This window comes from Mustela lutreola, chromosome 8 (genome assembly GCF_030435805.1).
Source record: "Mustela lutreola isolate mMusLut2 chromosome 8, mMusLut2.pri, whole genome shotgun sequence".
NCBI lineage: Eukaryota > Metazoa > Chordata > Mammalia > Carnivora > Mustelidae > Mustela > Mustela lutreola.
The window spans coordinates 113,868,865-113,890,385 of NC_081297.1; the positions used below are offsets into that span (position 1 = coordinate 113,868,865).

General features: G+C 38.2%; 1 protein-coding gene across 2 annotated transcripts in view; it reads left to right on the plus strand.

Annotated features, from left to right (window-relative positions):
* Positions 1 to 21,521, plus strand: part of ACSS3 (acyl-CoA synthetase short chain family member 3) — a 160,888-nt gene that overhangs the window by 67,726 nt on the left and 71,641 nt on the right. For both annotated transcript variants that reach the window (XM_059186442.1, XM_059186443.1), the window contains exons 6-7: positions 1,938 to 2,018; positions 2,098 to 2,193. In XM_059186442.1, coding sequence (XP_059042425.1) covers positions 1,938 to 2,018; positions 2,098 to 2,193 — 177 coding nt within the window. The remainder of the gene's footprint in view (positions 1 to 1,937; positions 2,019 to 2,097; positions 2,194 to 21,521) is intronic.

Consider the following 21,521-nt stretch of genomic DNA (forward strand, 5'->3'; position numbering starts at 1 on the left):
TGAAAAAACCTTCACTTTTTCCTCTCTACAAAATGAATAAAAAATTTGCAAGTTGATGCCTATCAAATTCCTCAAGGTATTGAATCATAAGAAAAGATCTCAATAAAACAAACTAATGAGTGAAGTTCATGGAGGACAGAACAGAATATCCCCAGAAAAGAACTGCTGCTCAGTTTACATGGGCGGATGTATGTAGAAACCTACTGGCAGGGACTAAGGATTTCTAATACTCCAGTGATGATGAAGAAGCCAGCTGCATGTGAACCATTTCACGCAACATAGTAAGTAGCTGTCTGATGCCAAGGAAGCTGCGTGAGACATTCGCCAAGAGACTAGCTGTTTCTGCACGTAGATAAAATGTGTTCTCCAGCTGGATATCTCTGTTTTATTAGTGGTACCTGAGGAGAGCAGCAACTTTAGTAACTAATGGAAAGTCAGTTTGTTTTTCATTTCTCTGATTCACGTATGCATGTTAAAGCTTCTGAGTTATGCCAGAAGGTTCCAACTGGTAGTACATGTATTAATTAGGGCCATGTTTGCCTTTAGGTAGAGTAATTATTTTCTGCACAGAGGAATAATAATTGCTCTTCTAAAAGAAGCTTCAAAGTTCATGTGAGTGAAATATAGCTTGTTTTTTTAGAAAGCATTCATGTGATCATTCTGAATATTCACATGGTTAAGCCTTTTTAAGCCAATGTTGATTAATGTTTATAGTGAAGCAATAAATGCAATTATTAAATTTATCATCAGCTTTTATTTATGGTAACTCTTGTGCCAGTGTTCAAATATTAATCTTGTATGAAAGTTGAATGTGTTCCATATCATGGAAAGCTGCTAGAAACTGGCCCATGAAGGCTGTAGTACTGTGATGTAGCAATCCCTACTTTTTGCTCCACGTGCAATATAAGGCAAATCTGCCAGCCTTAGATCGCACCCAGGAGGATTGCTTTGTCAGAATTGCAGAATTCATCATTAAAGAATTGTTTAGCTCTAATACTATACTAGCACAGTCCCCAGTATAGCATTGTAATGAGGCTCCTGTTAGAATATGACTTTGTTTCCTCTGAGCATCCTATTGTTATGTAATATGAAGGGATTGCCATCCTTACGTTAGCCTGTGTTTGAAGGACACAATTATTTTTGACTTTTCTGTGCACTTAATTTTGAGAGTTTCCATTTTTTATTTTTTTGAAAAGATTTTATTTACTTATTAGGGAAGGACAGAGAGAGAGAGAGCTTGAGGAGGGTAGGGTCAGAGGGAGAAGCAGACTCCACGCTGAGCAGGGACCCTGAATTTGGGACTTGATCTCAATCCTGGGATTCCAGGATCATGACCCAAGCCAAAGGCTATTACTTAATCAACTGAGCCACCCAAGCACCCGAGAGTTTCCATTTTTGTTCAGGAAAAATATCTGTAAATGTAATGTTGTTAATTTATGTTACCCTGGAAAAAATATTTATTTCATGTGATTCTGTGAGGTCATTTAGTTTTCTTTAGAAAGTCAAGACTGGTCTGGATTCTGTAAGTACACTGATAGAGACAAATTTTTCTGTGTTTATGATTGAGAGAGCCAAATAAATATTTATGTAAATTCAATTATAGGAAAGCCAAAGTAGTATGTAGTTAATAGAATATAAGATAATTTAAACAGGGGTGCCTGGGTGGCTCAGTGGGTTAAAGCTTCTGCCTTCGGCTCAGGTCATGATCCCAGGGTTCTGGGATCAAGCCCCACATCGGGTTCTCTGCTCAGTGGGGAGCCTGCTTCCCTCTCTGCCTTCCTCTCTGCCTACATGTGATCTCTCTGTCTGTCAAATAAATAAATAAAATCTTTAAAAAAATAATCTAAACAGGAACTCTTTAAGATGGATAATGTGAAAGCAAAGAATCTTTGAACCCATTGGTTGGTGATGTTAACTTCACGTTTTCTGTCCTTCAGGGTGTCGTGAGACCCACGGGGGGATACGCTGTGATGCTAAACTGGACGATGTCTTCTATCTATGGACTTAAACCTGGAGAGGTAATCATGGTTTTAAATTCATGAGACAGCACATTTCCCTGGTGAACATGTATGTGTTTTATTATTTCTTATTTTTTAGGTGTGGTGGGCAGCCTCTGACTTAGGCTGGGTTGTCGGACATTCCTATATCTGTTATGGACCCCTTCTACATGGGAACACAACAGTTCTGTATGAGGTAATAAAATGAAATTAATACCACCTAAAGATAATTATTTTTTACTGAAACTTTTAAAGAAATAGTCTAAGTGGGAACAGAAAAATTTGGATTGGGGGCAGGAGATTTTTTAATATATTCTTTCAGTTAAAAATATAATTTCAAGGGGCACCTGGGTGGTTCAGTGGGTTAAAGCCTCTGCCTTCAGCTCAGGTCATGATCCCAGGGTCCTGGGATCGAGCCCCACGTTGGGCTCTCTGCTCCACAGGGAACCTGCTTTCTCCCCTCTCTCTGCCTGCCTCTCTGCCTACTTGTGATTTCTCTCTGTGTGTCAAATAAATAAAATATTAAAAATATATATATATAATTTCAAAAAGAGAAAGGGACACAGAAAATAATAGCCACTATTTAAATTGTGTGAATAAAACCAGTAAAAGTTATATTATGAAAAACATATACTAATCAGCTTGATCTCTATCCGGAAAGGATTTCTAGAAAGTATTGTACCAAAGTTATTGCAATAGAATAAAAGGGTTTTTAAAAAATAATCATTCCCTTTGAAGTAAACAAAATAAACCTCCATACAGAATACTTATATTGAACTGTGGTATGGGGTAACATAAACGTAACAGAGCTGAAGATGCCATTCTAAGTATTTATATTTGAAATTATTAGGCTGCCTGTAGAGCTGAAGAATATATTGTTCTTGCGCATTTACCATCAGCCTTTTATTATTTTTTTAGTTTATTGAAACAAATAAAAGGGTCTCAGTTGTTTGTCTTTATCCTGGAAAGATGTGCTCAAGAAGAGTAGATACTTTATAAGTATTTTTATGTAAAGGATTAAATATAATAACTACATTCTAAAACCCTTTATCTGCACTCTGGTTCTTTAATACACTGTGTAAACATCCTCTATTCTTTCTGATAATAAAACAAAGCTTTTTAGACCTTTGCCCACTTCTAGCTATCCCATCTTTATTTTATTCTTCACCAGGCTCCTTGCAAAAAGTACCAAATCCACACTGTGTGAATTTCATATTCTTCTAGTTGCTTTTTATCCCACTGTGGTGCAATTCCTGTCGACATTACTTCCTAGAATCTAGCGCAGCAGAGGTCAACATTGACTTCATAAATGACCAAGTCAAAAGGTCTTCAGTCTGATTTTCTTTTCACTCTCTCAGTGCATCAGCCACGCTGTCTCCTGCAAGTAATTCTCTCTCCTCTTGAGCTCCATGCCCTCTTGCTGTGGTACTGTTTCTTCTTTCTGGCATAACTTTTCCTGTGTCTTTCCTTACCTGGTTAATTCCTAATATGCTTGAAGACTCTGCTTAGATGTTACCATCTTGTCAGTTTCCTCATACAGCCTTTGGTTTTGTTTCATGCCTTTTCTGTGGTTCCAGCTGCCCCCTGAGCATATGTCTATCGCTGATCACTGAGCCGAGCATACTGCTTTGATATTATCCGTTTATATCTAGTAGAGCGTGAGACCCTCCAAAACCAGTCTTGCAGCACAGTGCATAGCACACCCTAAACGCAATGAATTCTCATGAAACCACATTGAGCTCCACTTCTCTGATCTTCTCTCTCAGGCAGCTTGACCTCCTTTCCTCTCTCAGTTTCTCTTATTTTGGTCCTAAACATTAGGGTTTATAAGGGTGTTATTCTTAGTCTTCTTTTCTCATTCTGCCTATATTTTGGGGGTAATCTTCCTGCAGTTGGATTTGAGTAGTACTAATTAAACCAAGGTTTCCAACTACTCCTGTCTATATCAGAGCTTCCTGATGAGCACCAACGTACTGGTAGCCCATCTTTGGATGGTGCGTACGCACCTTATGGCCAAGATGATGTGAACTGAACTCACCATCTCCATGCTTCCTCATTTTCTTTCCACGTACTTTCCATGTACTCTGTAGTTTTGTTAATTTTACCTGCATCTACCCAGTCCTCGAAACTAAGAATTAAGGAGTGATTCAGATTTCAAATTTCATGATCTTTACATATCACACCCTATCACTCATTATACTTTGTTGAATTTATGTTTTAGTACCTTTCGAAAGTGTTCTCTCTCTTTCCTGCCTCCTGCCATATATTCAAAGCTGATATTCAGCCAATGTGCAGAAGTATGTCATTTACTGATATATATTCTGTGTTTGGCTTCTGATCTGACTTGCGCCTGTGCTCTCCAGTTGTATATTTCAGGTTTTCATCTGATAATCAGTCTATTGCACATTCTAACAGGTGTTTCTGCCTTTAAATGCCCTTCCAGGATACCTCTATTCTACCTCCAATTTCTGAGCTTTCCTCATTTATAATTATCTGTCTAAAATGCAAAAGCCAACGTAGAACTTGTTGCCTAATATCCTTCAAAGGATTGAGTTCTGCTTTTGCAAAGATGAAAATGACATACTTTTCTCTATTCCTCCTTCCAATTAGAACTAAAAGTCACAAGCATGTCTAGAACATGAGAAGACAGAAAGGTGGACAGAAGAAGGGAAACTAGTTTTAGGGATCTTGGGACCCAAGGATCAACATGGTGCTAAGACCCCAGGTTTTATTTTTCCTACGTGTATCCTAGATTTCTGCTGAACACAGAAATGCCAAAGATAACAACAGAAAAACTAACCCCAAAACTAAACCAAACAGAGAGAGAGAGAGAAAGAGAAGGAAAAAAGAAATACAATCTCTTAAGCCAAAGGAGTAGGAAAGGGACAACCTAAGTAAAACATAAAACTTTAGATGGCTCTACGCTAGGAAAACACCACAAAAAAAATCCACGCTGTCTCTCCCCGCCACCCACCACCAACAAAAGCTGAGTTTAGACTTCTGCATTTGTCGAGCTATAAGGAGGAACAGTAACTCTCCATCTTCCCATAGGGGTGTCAGAGAAGTTTGACTAGGGAGCCAAGACTTCTATCCCTGCCTAGTAGTAATGAGGACCCCCTCAAACTTGCAAGGACAGATAAGCCCTTAGGAGTCTGGACTTAGACCTCCACCCTCCAATAATGAGGTACTCCTCTTACTCCCTATTGGGGTGGTTGTCAGAGGAGGCCATGCAGGGAGCAGTAACAGGGCACATTAACCTCCCTAGATCAGCGAGTTATCAGTGGAAGCCTACTGTTGGAAGTGGAACCCAGCCAGCAGCAGTGAGAAGCATTCTCCCAGTTGGGTATCAGTGGAGGCCAGACGAAGTATCTGGATTTCTAACCCCTCCTGGCCCTTCCTCGATGGAGTGAAATTAAAGTAAAGCCATCTGCGACAAAAGATGTCAACACGAGCCAGACTCCTATTATAATATATACAATATCCAAGCTTTGATGAAAAAAAAAATACCCCTCATTTCAAAGAACTAGAATGACCTCAAGCTGATGAAAAAAATAATTGATAGAGACCAACACTGAGATGGCAGAGATGTTAGAATTATCTGACAAAGATTTTAAAGGAGGCATGATAAAAGTGCTTCCATATGTGATTTGAGCATTCTTGAGAGAAATGGAAAAATAGTCACAATAAAGGTATAGAAATTATAAAGGGCAGCCATATGGAAGAAAATTACAATAACCAAAATTAAAACTCATTGGATGGGGTGGGTGAAATAGGTGAAGGGGATTTAGAGGTACAGACTTCCAGTAGTCAAAGAAATAAGTCACAGAGAAGAAAAGTACAACATAAGGAATATAGTCAATAATATTGCAATAATGTATCATGGCAGATGGTACATGAGTGCACTTCTCGTGGTAAGGATCATGTCATGTATAAACTTGTCAGATCACTGTGTTGTACACCTGAAGCTAATATAACACATTGTATGTCACCTATAATTCAATAATAAATTAAAAAGAAAAAAAGCCCAATGGATGGCCTCAATATGAGAATGAAGGGGGCAGAGGAAAGAATCCGTGAACTGGAAGAACAATAGAAATTACCAGACTGAACAAGAGAAGAGAATAACTGAAAAGAAAAATTAGCAGAGCCTCAGGGACATGTGGAATGATAACACAAGATCTAGCATTTTTGACATCAGAGTCATGAAAGGGAAGGAGAAAGAGAGGGGCCAAAAAAGCACTGAAAAAAAAAGAAAGAAAGAAAGAAAGAAAATTTTCAGCTTCTTAAGTTTAGCCAAAAACATGCATCTTTCTATTCAAGAAACTGGGTAAACTTCCAAATGGTTAATCTACGGAAATACACGTGTGCGCGCGTGCGCGTGCACACACAAACACCCGTACACACACACCATAAACTTCTGAAAGCTAAAGACAAAAAGTCATCTTGAGACTTGGGAGAAAGAAAGGATACCTTCCCTATGGGGGAAAGCCATTTGTTTTTGTTTTTGTTTTCTTAGGATTCATTTATTTGAGAGAAAGAGAGAGAGTGTGTGAGTGTGGGGGGTGGGCAGAGGGAGAGAGAAAATTCTCAAGCAGACTCGCCACAGAGCCTAACTCGGGGCTCCATCCCAGGACCCTGAGATCATGACCTGAGCTACAATCAAAAGTCAGCCACTGAAGCCAGCTGAGCCTCCCAGACATCCCGGGAAAGCCATTTGAATGACAGGGTCTTTCTTCGGAGGCCAGAGGAAAGTGACACAACATTTTTCAAGAGTGAGAAGAAAGGAATTATCAGTCCAGAATCTTATATCCATCAAAATATACTTTGAGAATAAAGAAGTAATAAGGATACCCTCAAGATGAAGAAAAACTTCAGAGAATTTGTCCCATAGTCCTCCCCTAAAGGAATGGCCAATGGCCAGTTCTTAATGATAAAAGGCTTAATACTTCTTGTGTCTGGACCAAGGCAAGGAGGCTCACTCTCTCCCTCTATTCAACATCGTCCTGGAAACAGAAAAACATTTTAACCCGCTGAGCCACCCAAGCTTCCCCAGAAAAACATTTTAGAAAGGAAGAAAAAAAAATGTTTCTTTTTGAGGCTGTGTGATTATCTATGTAGAAAATTAAAGAACATCTAAAAAAGCCATAATTAACAAGTGAGTTCAATGAGATCTCAGGGTACAAGAAGAACACAGAGATATGAACTGTAATTCTGTATACTAACAATGGACACCTGACTCTGAAGGGCATCATGAGGGATCCTTATGGAGTGGAACTGTTCTCTGTCTTGACTATACCAATATCCCGACTGATGGTCAACTACAGTTTTGCAAGCTGTTAGCACCGCAGAATACTGGGTGAAGGGTGCATGGTCTGTTTTCATGTGAATCTACAATTATCTCGTATAAAAAGTTTAATTCAAAAATTAAAAAAAAAATAAGCCTTCAAAGAACTCTTGTCTCTTAAATAACATAATTCAAACTCATTTGCCTGATACAAGTGATGGATCGTCATCTACTTTTGACTATGTTTCAAGTCTTATCTCTGATTCCTGGCCTCAGACTCAGCTTCCCACTTAAAAATCCTATAATACGGGCATTTATATGAGCAGATCTGACAGTGATTGAGTTATTCCTCCTAGTGAACTTCCACTTTTCTCATCCTGTTGCAAAGTGGTCCTTTTTCTTAAGGGAGCAAGTTCAATATCATCTCCTCTCTGGTTTTCCTTTGCTTTTCCTCAGGCCAGTGGAGGTTTCTCTGAGCTTCTGTTATATCATCTCGATTTCTCTGACCTTGCAGATTCAGTGCTGTGATACTGGAAACTCTGAAGACAGGAGATGTTTGTCATTTCTGTAAATGCCCCCCCCCAACCGCCCTGTGCCTCGCACAGGGCCTTCCAGGTGGTAGGTAAAATTTATTGTGTAAATGAACTGTTTCTCAGGGGATTAATTGACAATTTGAGCTGCACAATACAGAGAAAAAACGTACCTCCTCCATTAATTAAAACAAAACTAAAATAAACTGAAAATGAGTTCTGGCTTGTCACCAGTCCAGCAAGTGAAGAAAACATTTATTAACCTCCACAAAATGATCATCCCCTTTGTCCCCCAATTTTAGGTGCATTATCCAATTAATCTTATTTTATTTTTGTCTGATAAGTGTTATTTTACTTAGGAAGTTAAAATCTCCCACTAAAAATTAAAAATGCATTCTTTTCATAGTGAATAGAATAATAGATCACTCATGGACCTTTTCTAAAGAGAAATAAAGTCATACACAGCTCAGTATGTTCAAAGTTTTCTTTTCTTTTTTATTTATTTATTTTTGAAAAAGATTTTATTTATTTTTTAGACAGACAGAGATCACAAGTAGGCAGAGAGGCAGGCAGAGAAGAGGAAGGGAAGCAGGCTCCCTGCTGAGCAGAGAGCCCGATGCGGGGCTCGATCCCAGAACCCTGAGATCATGACCTGAGCCGAAGGCAGAGGCTTTAACCCACTGAGCCACCCAGGTGCCCTATATTCATTTTTAATGAATTACAGCATTTCAGAGCTTTAAGGTAGATAGTGAATTGGTGAGTGTGATGATATTCTTATGTAATGATGAATTTTGATTTAACAAAAATTGATGTTCTGAAGTACTAGTTCATTATGTGCCCAAGTCATCTATAGTTCATAAAACATATCTCTTATTGCTTGTAAGTGGTTCATGATATTTTATGAATGAATAATGAATGAATCCTTTTTCTCAGCAAAGATCTTTTTTTAATATTCTGAAATTTAATACATACCTATAACTGCATTGGCTGAAAAAACTCAAAAATGGCTATCTCTAAGTTGGAAAATCAGTTTAACTTCTGAATATGTTAAGAGTCACCCACCTGAAACAATGTGTGTTCCAATAGGAACTCCTCAAGTGGAAAATACGATTTTCGTTTCTGCCGTGGAGGACACATAGCTCTGCATGTACAGGGCGGAAACATAGGAAATTCTGGCTTTCTGCTTCGGCTTTAGCTTCCCAGTAGTTACCAAATTTGTAACACATTTCTGTTTCTTTCATTAAAACAAACGACAACAACAACAAATCCCACAAAAATTCTCAATTCCCTTATCCCCTTGCAGTTAGAACACTTTCTTCATCTTGGAAGGCCTGCCTTCCTCCACCGCCCTCCCCCGTTGGCATCTGTCGCCGTCATCCCATTATAGCAGCTTTTGATAATTTCCCTGGATATCTCTATTTTTCCAAATGCTAATGGGCATTTTCAGTCCTAATCACTCTTGGCTCCTCAACCCTTGAAGGTTGTTGAATTTCTCTCTTCCCTTCTAAGACACAGCCTGCTCCTGTTTTCCAGAAGCTTTATAATGCTCTTTCCTACTATAGGAATTTGCCATTTGTTGCCTGAAATATATTCCTCAGATCAAGTGTCTTCTTCTCACGGAAGCCCTCCTTGACCTCTCTGACTAGGTCAAATCTTGTCCTCTCTCAGTAGCACCTTAGGCTTCCCCCACTGGCTTGGATCCAAGATCCTGTTTCATGTTAGTTTGTAGGCCCCTTTGTTTTGCTTGTTTGCCCCTGTCTGCTCTAAGTCTGAGAAGAAATAGATTATCTTAGTGTTTTCTCACCATCAATTCTCAGCTAGCCTTTTTTTTTTTTTTTTTTTTTTTTTTAAAGTATAGAGGCACCTGGGTGGCTCAGTTGGTTAGGCATCTGGCTCTGACTAGGGTCATGATTGCTGGGTCCTGGGATTGAGTCCCTCATTGGGCTTCCTGCTCACTGGGGAGTCTGCTTCTCTTTCTCTCTCTCTCTAATAAATAAAATCTTTAAGATACACACGCACACGTGCATTAATACATATATCTCACATATAGTTATTTATGACATAAGCATTATATCTCTTGAATTTTGGTCCAATGCCAGTTGAGAAATATACAAAAACCTGGAATATGCGTGTAATCAGTAATAGGTGTCCTTAGCTTTGCTCTTGACAGGTGTTTGGTTCTAATAAATATTTGTTAAATAAATGCCTGGATGAAAATCAGAAAAAAAAAACAAACGAACAACTTGATTTTATAAGTCAAGACTGTTTTCTGTTATGAAGGACTATGCAGTTCTAATTATCTTTACCAGAGAATTTCATGAACAACTTAAATAATAGGTTATATTTTTTTAATAAGCAAAGATTTACTGTTATTCATTGAATTGGATGCATTTGAAGTATGCAACTCTAGAAGCCAGTTTAGAATAACCAGTTAAAATATGTAAACCAATTCTGAACAATTCAGTCCTTATTTTTGACAGGAAGAAAATAAGCAGTGCCTTTTTGGAAATTTACTTTATTAATGGAGCTGATTCCAACAGACCTAACCCCAATAACATACAGATCAAGACATATTTGGTACAGCAGTGTTGTCAGAGAAGAAATGAAACAAACAACACTTTAATCTAGGAACCTGAAGGTAGAAACAAATTTAGCAACCTGGTATGTGTGTATCTGGTATGTGTGTGTTGGTAAATGGTGGTTCTACTCAGAGATGCTTTCTGGCTTCTTTCTTCTGTTTTGTATTTGTCCCCTTTTACAAAAAGCCTGTCATCTGCAGAATCAAAATCCAACACTTCTCAAGGTAAAGAAGGCTGGCTGGGCCCTCTTTATTCTTGTCTTTGCTTGGGTACTAATGGACAATGTGTATCTTGTGTACACATTTCAATTACATGAAACAGTGGAACACAGGCTTCTGTAATGACCGCAGTGTGGCTAAGCAAGAAATCAACTAACTTGACAAACATCTCCCCATTATAGTTCTTCCTGAGCCTTTTTATTTCTGAACTGCCCATAACATTATCCGCTCTTTCTGATTTGAGTCTTCTCTCTTCCTAGTGAATACACCTAAAGATGGTTCAATTTTTATCTTCTCAAACAACTCTTAGTTATGTTTTCTATTGTTTTTATTAACTATGTGATTTATTTCTTCTCTAGTCTTTATTATTTCCTTGTTTCTGTGAACTTTGTTCTTAGTTGTTCTTTATCAAGTTCCTTGAGATGTAAAGTTAGTTCCTCTGAGATCTTTCTTTCTTTTTTTAATGTCAGGATTTATTGCTATAAACTTCATGTCTTCATGTCTTTGTATCACTTTTGCATCCCCTAAGTTTTTGTATGTTGTGTTTTCATTTTTATTTGTCTTGAGATACTTTTCAAATTTTCTTTTGATTTCCTTATTGACCCAATGTTTTCTCAAGAGTGTATTGTTTCCACATATTTATGAATTTTATTGTTTTTCTTACTATTATTGATTTGTAGTTTCATTCCATTGTGGTCAGAAAAGATACTTGGAATGACTTCTCTTTTTTTAAATTTGTTAAGACTTGTTCAGAGGCCTAACATGTGATCTATGCTGAAGAATGTTTTAAATGCCCTTGAGAAGAATGTATGTTTCTTTGATGTTGTGTGGAAAGATGTTGACCAAGGTGTACAAAGTTTCAGTTATTCAAGATGAAAAAGTTCTGGAGATCTAATATACAGTAACATGGCTAATTTAGTTTAAAATACTATATTGTATGCTTCAAATTTGCTAAGAGGTTAGATTGCAAGTGTTTTCCCCACAAACACACACACACAAAAGAAAAAGAAAATCATAACTATGTAAGGTGAAAAATATATTAATTAGCTTGATTGTGTTGATTATTTCACAGTGTATATATATGTATCAAAACATCCAAGTTGACATATTAAATACATACAATTTTTATTTGTCAATTATATGTCAGTAAATCTGAGGAAAATTATATAAAACTGCTTGCATGTAAAAATATACAAAATATACCAAAATATACTAAAATGGCTTTTACCTTAAATTAAAAAAAAAAGAAAGAAAGAAAGTTGTTTGCTCTTTTTTAGCTAAGTTATTACCTAGAATGGAATGTTAGTTATTGGTCACCTTCAGTTTAACTTGGCGTTAAGTCATAAACTAGTTGGTGTATTTGATCTTGATATGGCAGTTGTCATGTCTACATAATAACAGTCTCTTTGGAGATTCTCAAGGAGTGAAAGCTTGCTCTCATTTTACACTTGTTTGCTTTTCACAAGTTGCATACCTTAGAGCAGCAAGCCATGTCAGTAAACTCTTACGTACGCTCATTGGTAAACTAGGACAGATGGCTCTCTTAATAATTCAGCAATTAACTTTGAAGATATGTCATACATTCCACCTTCTCAGATGATAAATTAGGCAGAAGTAGAGGATTTAAGATTCTGAATTGTGATATAGGAACAAGGTCAGAATATCTGTGCTATTAATTTTGTTTTGCTTTTATCTTCCTATATGACCTTGAGTAAATTAATTCCATCTCTGCGGGAATCCATTTCTTCATTATTAAAACTAGAGGATTGACACATGTTTGCCCCATTCTGCACTTCGGTGACTCTTCTCCAAATCAATTATGTCTTTTCCTAGAATAAATATATTATTTGGTAATATGTTTTAACTTTTAATTCTGGAATTCCTTTCAGTTTATTGTCCTAGAAAGTGATGCTGACTCTTAAAATGCATTTACTGAAGGTTTCATTTTAAATTATTGAAAAATTTTCATGTTTGAGAAGAAGCACAGCAGATTAAGACTCCCATAGAACGGGCGCCTGGGTGACTTAGTGGGTTAAAGCCTCTGCCTTCGGCTCAGGTCATGATCTCAGGGTCCTGGGATCGAGTCCCGTATCGGGCTCTCTGCTGAGCAGGGAGCCTGCTTCCCCTTCTCTCTCTCTGCCTGCCTCTCTGCCTACTTGTGATCTCTCTCTGTCAAATAAATAAATAAAATCTTTAAAAAAAAAAAAAAGACTCCCATAGAATGATTCCTGAAATTTTTACCTATTAATTGTTTGGCCTCAGATGAGTTGCTTAACTGCTCTCAACCTCAGTTTCCTCATCTATAAAATATCAATATTAACAGTACTTTTCTTATGTATCATTTAAGTGGTTAGTCATGAAAAGCCCTTAGAATAGTTGCCAAGATATAATAAGCTGCTGTTATTACCTAAACATTCGAATTTATTCTTTCCCAAAATATAATTCTACAGTACAAACACCAACCATTCATTCCTATGCAATCCAGCCAGCGTAATGCTTGAATTTTTAAATTTTCAAATAGTCCACATTTCTTCCTTTAGAGTCTGGTAACTGCAGCAGTCATCAGAGCACTAACGGCAGCTCCCTTTGGAGCATGTTAATTCTCTTCTAAGAGTCAGGCAAAGGAATCTATGCACAGGGATGTGTCGATCGTAACAGAATGAGTAGCATCTATGGACAATAACCCAGTGATCTGTCCCCTCAAGGATCTGTCCTTGCAGAGTAGAACTGGTGAGTGAAATAAGAGTGGCTGTGAAGCCTTTCATGTGTGAATAAATCAGCACATTTCATGGCTCACCATTATCCAAAGATGTATAAACTTTCACATCTATTTTTTGATGGGCTTTATCATTACTGGTTTATAAGCTGTGTATATCTTGGAAGCCTTCAGAATATTCAGCTTGATAATCTCTCACTGAATCCTCTTTTCATGAAGGAAGAGTTTAGGTACCCTTTATTCTCATGTTTGGTGTGAGGATGAGCTCTATACCTTCCTTTTTTGCACGGGAATCAGATAAAATAATGTCTATGGAATTAGTTGGAAAGCCTCACAAAATATCACAATATATGGGGCGCTTGGGTGGCTCAGTTGGTTAAGCAACTGCTTTTGGCTCAGGTCACGATCCTGGAGTTCTGGGATCGAGTCCTGCCTTGGGCTCCATGCTTGCCAGCGAGTCTGCTTCTCCCTCTGACCCTCCCCCTTCTCATACATGCGCTCTTTCTCTTTCTCTCAAATAAATAAAATCCTAAAAAATATGTCACAATATATATGTATAATTGGTGAAATATGACTACATACACATATTTTAGACATAGTTATAATCACTTTGTATACATGGATCAAAAAATTTTCTGCTTTGAAATTCTTAAAGTTTGAGAATATTGAGGATACTACTTTAGTGAATTTCAAATTATTTTTGTATTAACACTCTTCAGACCATCCACAGGTACCTTCAGTGAACATACCTTGTGCTTTTTTATGCACTGGACCTGCTGTCTCCATGAGGACATCCTGTGACATATTGTCCACACATGGACCTTCTGAATTCTTATCCCCTTCAGGGTTTCATTTTAAAAATGTAACTGTTGCTTCCATGTATAGAGTTGTCTTCTTTTTGCAAAAATTTTGCATTTCCCATGTTAACTGGTTTTCTCGAATTTGATGATCCATTTTTTTTAAGGACAGAGATTCGCTTCTTTCAAGCTCAGAGATACGTTGCTTCTTTTGAAGACCAGTAGCCATGATGTTGCTAAGTAGTGCAGTGAAAGGCACACATCAGAGTCTTCTCCCGCTCTTATCTAATGGAAGATGATTTCCTTCTTTATTCTTTTTATCTAGTATAACAGCAATGTACTTTTATGTATGTACTGAAGGAGAAAAATGATGACACAGTTATTACTCTGATTCAGGCTATATAATTTGATCTTCTCAATCGGAAAAGATTACAAAGCTGATGCCAGCATCTTTTAGATTTCTCACATGACTAGTTGTTCAAAGATATTTATTTCTGAGTTTATTTTTCTCTCTGTGTGCCCATGTTTTATGTTGGAGCAAGCAAGTGCAGCTTCTGTCGTGGGTCCATCAACACTGTTTACTGGTGCCTGTTTTGAGCTCAATATTTTCTCGGGGTTGATAAGGAAACAGAATAAATATCAGATACACCCTTGGTGCTGAACGCAGACAAGATAGTCAAAGAACTAAGATGAATGTGAAGGACAGAAAGGAAACAAACCAAAACACCACCTGACTGAGAACTTTCTTACACGGTGTAGAAGATATGAAACTTTCTTCAGAAATTACATTGAGCCATTGCCTGTGGTAAAGACTCTACATTTAATTCTTGTACCTGTTCTGATGCAATTTTCTGATGATGGAACTAAATAAGGATCAAAGATATTAAACAAGCTGACTGAGGTTACATAGCTGGTAAGTGGCAGTTTGGATTCCACCCTGGCTCAAAATCTGTCTATTAGTATCTGAGGGGAAGTTTAGGATTAGAGTAGACCGGGAAAGCTCTGTGGGTGAAGCAGTTCCGGTAGTGATCATAGCTTCCGTTGATTGGGTGTTGGGTGATAGATAACTATTTCTCTTATACACCCATGGGATAAATATTTTGAGTCCCTATTTACAGCTGTAGAGACTGAAGATCAGAGACATTAAGTAACTTTACCAGTGGCACACAAGTGACAGAGTTGGGATTTGAAACAAAGTTCTCTGGCTCTCTACCCGTAATTTAGAGATGAACATTGGGAAATTACTAGTGGCCAGAACCAGGGTATCAGTGACCTTTAAGGAAATTACTAGTGGCCAGAACCAGGGTATCAGTGACCTTTAAGGAAAAGGCAGGATATTAGGGTGTCGGTGGATATCATAAGGTAGAGCCTAGTAGGAGGTTGAGAATAGCTTTGCTGTCTTTAGCAAGGACAATGGTGGTTACCACCTGAACTGTGGTCGTTGCTGCTTGTTGAGGGGGAAGGAGTATTTTTAGTTTTGGTAGCGTCGATTTTAAAGCTGCTCCTCAGGGACGCCTGAGTGGCTCAGTTGGTTAAGCAGCTGCCTTCGGCTCAGGTCATGATCCCAGCGTCCTGGGATCGAGTCCCACATCGGGCTCCTTGCTCGGCAGGGAGCCTGCTTCTCCCTCTGCCTCTGCCTGCCATTCTGTCTGCCTGTGCTTGCTCTCTCCCCTTCTCTCTCTCTGATAAATAAATAAAATCTTAAAAAAAAAAAAAAAAAGCTGCTCCTCAGACATTTGTATGGTATCAGGAAGGGGACGTTCGAAACTCAGAAGAACTTTCAGAATTAGAGGATGTAGAAGAGTTCATAATTTAAGTCCCTGAGGTGATTAAGGAACAGAGAGGTAAAGATTATGAAAGGAAAGCTATAAAAACTGTGAGGGAAAAATTAACAAGGCAGTGGGAGAATCTGAAAGATGGTATCGTGAAGCAGAAGGGGGCTTTCCAGAAGAGGGGGCATCAGCAGGGTCAGCTGCTTCAGAAGGAGGTCTGCGAGGACAACAGCTGAAGGGTTTTTGCAAGTAAGGTGTCATTGGTCAGCAATGCCATAGGAGGTCTGTGTTTGTTTCGTTTTTGAACATGGGGGGAAATATTAGGATGTTTGGAGGTAATTTTTGGTAAATTATTGGATGGTGTGGGGTAGCCAAGCTTTGTACAACCTCAGGTTGAATTGCAGCATACATACAGAATAGCCACACTTTACTTCCTGGGCAGAAATCTGCTAGTGTAATAAAAGCAAGAAGCCGTTTAATTTCTCTGCTTATAGCAAAGTGTAACTTCTCACTCTGAGTCAGAAAAGCCCGAGTTTGTCTCTGAGTATGGTTGATGGCTCCTCAGCGTGGAGGAATTCAGAGGTGAGCGCTCTCCTGCTTGAAGCCATGAGCTACCAGCTACCCTAGTGATACACGCTCTCTGTGACTGCTGAGAGTGGTAAATATGTCAGAGACCCTCATTAGCTCAGCAGAATTACCAATTCCAGTGCTCTGCTTCATTTACTTGGCATTAATACTTTCAGAGGTAAGCATCTTTTTAGTGGGACAGATGGACTCTTATGACCTGGGTGGAAGCAATGGCTTATTCATTGGAGGGTAACCTCATCGTAAGGCCCCATATGGTCTACTCTCAACGATCCGGGAGAGGGCAGGGGAAGAACCAAGCCAGAAAGGATAGCTTTCTCTCTTTTTAAAATTCAGCTTTATTGAGGTACGGTGGACAAAACGGTAAGATATTTAAAGTATGAATCATGTCATCTTCCATTTTTTTTCACCAGTGTTTTATGGTTTCCAGAGTACAGGCTTGTCACCTCTTTGGTTAAGTTCATCCCTAGCTAGGTATTTTATTCTTTCTGGTGCAATTGTGAATGGAGTGGTTTTCTTAATTTCCCTTTCTGCTACCTCATTATTAATGTATAGAAACACCACTGATACCTGGGTATTAATTTTGTACCCTGCAATGTTACTGAATTCATTTACTACTACTAGTATGATGGAGTCTGGATATATATGCATCATGTCATATCATCTTCGAATAGTGGCAGTTTTACTTCTTCCTTACCAATATGGGTGCCACGGTGTTTCCAAGATCTAGACAGAAAATATTTGAAGAGGTTTCTATGTTGGGGAGGCTCTCATGCCTAACCTTGGCTTGGACTCCTTTTTTAGAATCCAATCAGATTGACTTATCTCCCTAGGAAGATGAATGTATACACATTAAAAAGATCAGAATACTCATAAACTTCCCTGAAGTCCAGTCAAAAACCCTTCATCTAAAAGATTAAGATAAAATCCTTTCAAGCTTTGATACAACCAAACAAAATCCTCAACACTGAAACTTAGCTTCCAGAAGTCTCTGGCAACACAGGATCAGCAGCTGGCCTGGGGTTGTTCTTCCCGACTGTAGAGAAAGGATCATTGTGTTCAGGGTGCTAGGTCCTATAAATCATAATATATAGGTACAGTCTGGAGTCTAGCAAGAAATAAAGAATGAGGCAATTCTTCCCAATTATTTTCTCAGTGAAGTCATATTTAGTTATAGTCTTATAGTCAGATTTCAGTTATCAGTATTTTTTTTATTAATACTTGGATTGGCTCATTTATTTATAACAGGTGGGAAAAGGCTAGTGTTGAGCTCTAGGCTCATCCTCTAGGGTGATGAGGCAGGTGGTATTGCCTAACCTCAGGTAATGCCTAATATCTAAGGACTATGGTTTTCAACCCAGGCTGCAGATTAGAATTCTTTAGGGTCCCCATGAAACATTACAATACAGGCCCAACTTGGGCCAATTATATCAGAATCTCTGGGAGCCAGAATCAGACACTGATCCCTTTCAGAAGCATCCAGATCAGGGCATGTGGATGGCTTAGTTCGTTTAGCATCTGCCTTCAGCTCAGGTCTTGATCCCAGGTCTTGGGATCGAGCCCCATGTTGGGCTGCTTGCCAAGCTAGTGGTCTGCTTCTCCTTCCTTCTGAGTCCCTTCCTGCCCCTTGCTCAGGCTTTCTCTTTCTCAAATAAATAAATAAGAACTTTAAAATAAAATAAAAGAAAGCACCCCATGCACTTATAATCTACATTTAGGGTTGACAGTCAAAGGCTTGAGTCAAATTAGATAGCGGTATGGACAGATAAAGGAAAGCAAGGTAGCAGCATATCCCCACAGGTGAGACCCATGAAATTATGGGAAATCTCTAGCAAATAATCTATGAAGTGAGTTGATATAAATTCTTAGTTATCAATTGTATTGATAAGCAACTTTTTCCTCCTTAAAAGAGAATCTGCTATAGTAACCAAATCCTAGACCTGAAGGTCTTAAGGCATAGAGTAGTTCTCTCATTGGGGTTTAAAGCGGCAGTAATGTTTTCAAGATTGGAACAAGATAATGTAAGTTATTGAGAGAGGGACTTTACAGAAGAAAAAGCCCATTTTCCAAAGAGGTTGTACACTCATTTGGTTCATATTCAAAATACACGAAAAGGTGAAGAGTGCAAATCTCACTGTCCTCTGCTCCCAGCTCTTCAATTTCTCTGACTTGGAAGCAATCTTCTGTGTCTTCTGTATTCTTACATAAGAAATCCCCCTCCTTTATTTTCATACAGATGGCATCATCCAAATGATAGGCAGACTATTCTGCATTTTGCTTTTCTTTTGCTAAATATTGTATCCTGGGGAACTGCTTATGTTTTAACAAGTCTCAAGTTTAGATGTTGCATGCCCAAACTTTCATCCTTCGGTAAAGACACGAGGCATGTAGTAGAGATTTAACAAATGCTATTGCCAATGTCATCCCATTTCCAAAATAAACAAGCTGGCACTGCTGCACCTGTCTGCTGAAATTAAATTCAGAACTAGGGATGTTGCTGTCTTCACCTTAGGACTGCAGTACAAGCATGCCTTCGGTGATATTCTCAGAAGTAGTGTTCAAAGAGACCAGATGTATTTCTAATCCTGCCACAAAAAGAGGCAAGAACCTCAGCTGGCTTGGAAATTTTTATGTCAAAGTCCGAGAAGCTACAAGTAGCTTTGACACCAAGCCTTTGGATAAACTGAAATCATAGGATTAATGAAGAAAATGATTTTTTTTTTCTCATAGATCAAACTCAAGTGTTTAAGCTGGTCTTTGTCTTGGTAAGGGACTGTCTTTCACTACTTGCCAGTGCTGACCCTGAACCTCAGTAGGGATTATGTGAGAAGCTGAGACATCAGTTGGTTTTCTAATTCACAGTCTATCATCTCTGATTCCTGTGAACACATTGAATCGTAAGTGGTAGAGAATTGTATGCGCACCTTAATCTTCAGGTATTTATCTGTCTTGGTTTCTATGCTTTGTACCATCACTCACCACATCATAAATATTAGCTGTTGATGTTCTGTAAATCTCTGATGTTAAAAATTCATTACTTCTAACAGCTGTAAGCTCAGAATCTCTGCTTTGCCACTGGAAGGATTGCTTTTTGCTTTTGGTTTCTGGGTAGCAATGGACACTTTAGCCATTAGTTTGGAGAAGGGAATAAAAGCAAACAGTAATGACATCAATTTGAGTTTTGCACAGTTTTTAAATTATTGTTACCTTTTAGCCACATTACTGCTTTTGGTGTGTATGTTTGTTACAATTCCCCAGAGTTTTAGAATCTTCCTACTTTTCTGTTGAAGAGCGTTTGGCTGTCGCTCCTCACTGAATATGCAAGTTCTGGAATCAGAGTCATTTTCTCCAGGCAACTCAGTGTGGTTAGTGTGTTATTATTTTTAAAAAATACTGTAAAGGAATTATATTGCCTGTGTGTGCACACATGTACATATATGTACACAAGCTTGTGTGTTTACAGGACGGCAGGGGAGGACAGTGTTCAATAAACCAATAAGCCTTTGAGTCACTAAATTCTAAAACAGTGAAACATATCATAGCATCGAAAAATTCTGTGGAAATGGGCAATAAAATGCAAAATTCTGAACCTTTTGAGCTCAGCTAACTTACAAACGAATATGGTGAGATTATATGCATCACTTCCTTCAGTGTCCTAATAGGAATGCTATGTTATTATGATTTTTATGCTCAATAAATAGACTATTATGAAAATGTATTTGGTGTGGGTCAAAATTATAATACTAATTATTATTTATAAAAAGATACGGTAGAGTTTTTAACTGATATTCCTAGTGTTTAAGCTACCATTATCATTAGACATAATTAATTGAAGGCATTATACAATACATCAAATTGTGTCCTTTATGTTGGTAATCATGGTGTAGCATTTTGTTATGACCCTAATATCACCTTTTTGTGAGTATATTATCTTTGTCCCATGACACTGGAACTGTAGTGGAATTCAATTCCAATTGGCTATAAAATATCTTTCTTCAGTAGAGGTCAAACTACTTTAAAATATTATCTCAGTGCTTTTAGCTTATCGAGGAAATATTGGAAAAGTGATTTATTTTTATTTAGTAGGCGAGAAAATGGCAGCATAGACAGGGAAAGTCAATTGTATAAAGTCAGTTAATAAATCATCTTTATGTGGGTGAGATCAAGTTTCCAAAGTCACAATCTCATACACCAGGGCCTGAACAGTGCCCAAAACAGATCAAAAAAGTAAAAGTCAAATTTTCACCTCACTGGGTGCAAAAGAGTAAACCTGCTGGTTCATTTTAGATGGATGTGCTCAAGGCTTCAAAATTTGTGAGTCAAGTTATGTATATGCGTTGCCAGATTATATCTGACAGCTTTTTGACCTGTATGAGATGGTAAGGGAATAAATTGAAATTAAGTGCTTTGGGATAGTCGTGTTAATAAAAATGAATTTCTGGTTGCAATAAATACTTTGGTTTTAAAAAAGCAAGAGAAAAAGCAACAGAATATAAGAAAAAGGTTCTATTTAAAAAAAAGTATGTATACTTACATTAAAGACTATTGAAGGTAATCATTTAAAAAAAAGAAAACACCGGGGCGCCTGGGTGGCTCAGTGGATTAAGCCGCTGCCTTTGGCTCAGGTCATGATCTCAGTGTCCTGGGATGGAGCCCCGCATCGGGCTCTTTGCTCAGCAGGGAGCCTACTTCTCTATCTCTCTCTCTCTCTCTGTCTGACTCTCTGCCTACTTGTGATCTCTCTCTCTCTGTCAAATAAATAAATAAAATCTTTAAAAAAATAAAAAAGAAAAAAAAAGAAAACACAGACTGATAGATAACACCCTATCCAAGATCCAAGTAGATGCAGATAGTGAATTGGGATTCATGAATCCTATGGTTGGCCTCTTCTTATCATCTGTTCATTCATTAGTCTCTGTTGGGGGAGAGGTCTCAGTTTACTACTAGCGACTTCTTTCCTCTTTTTACCGTATCAGTGTTTCCCAAGTGTGTTTTACAGAATATAAGATCCATGAAATGTGCATATAGGGGGTGTGGACAGAG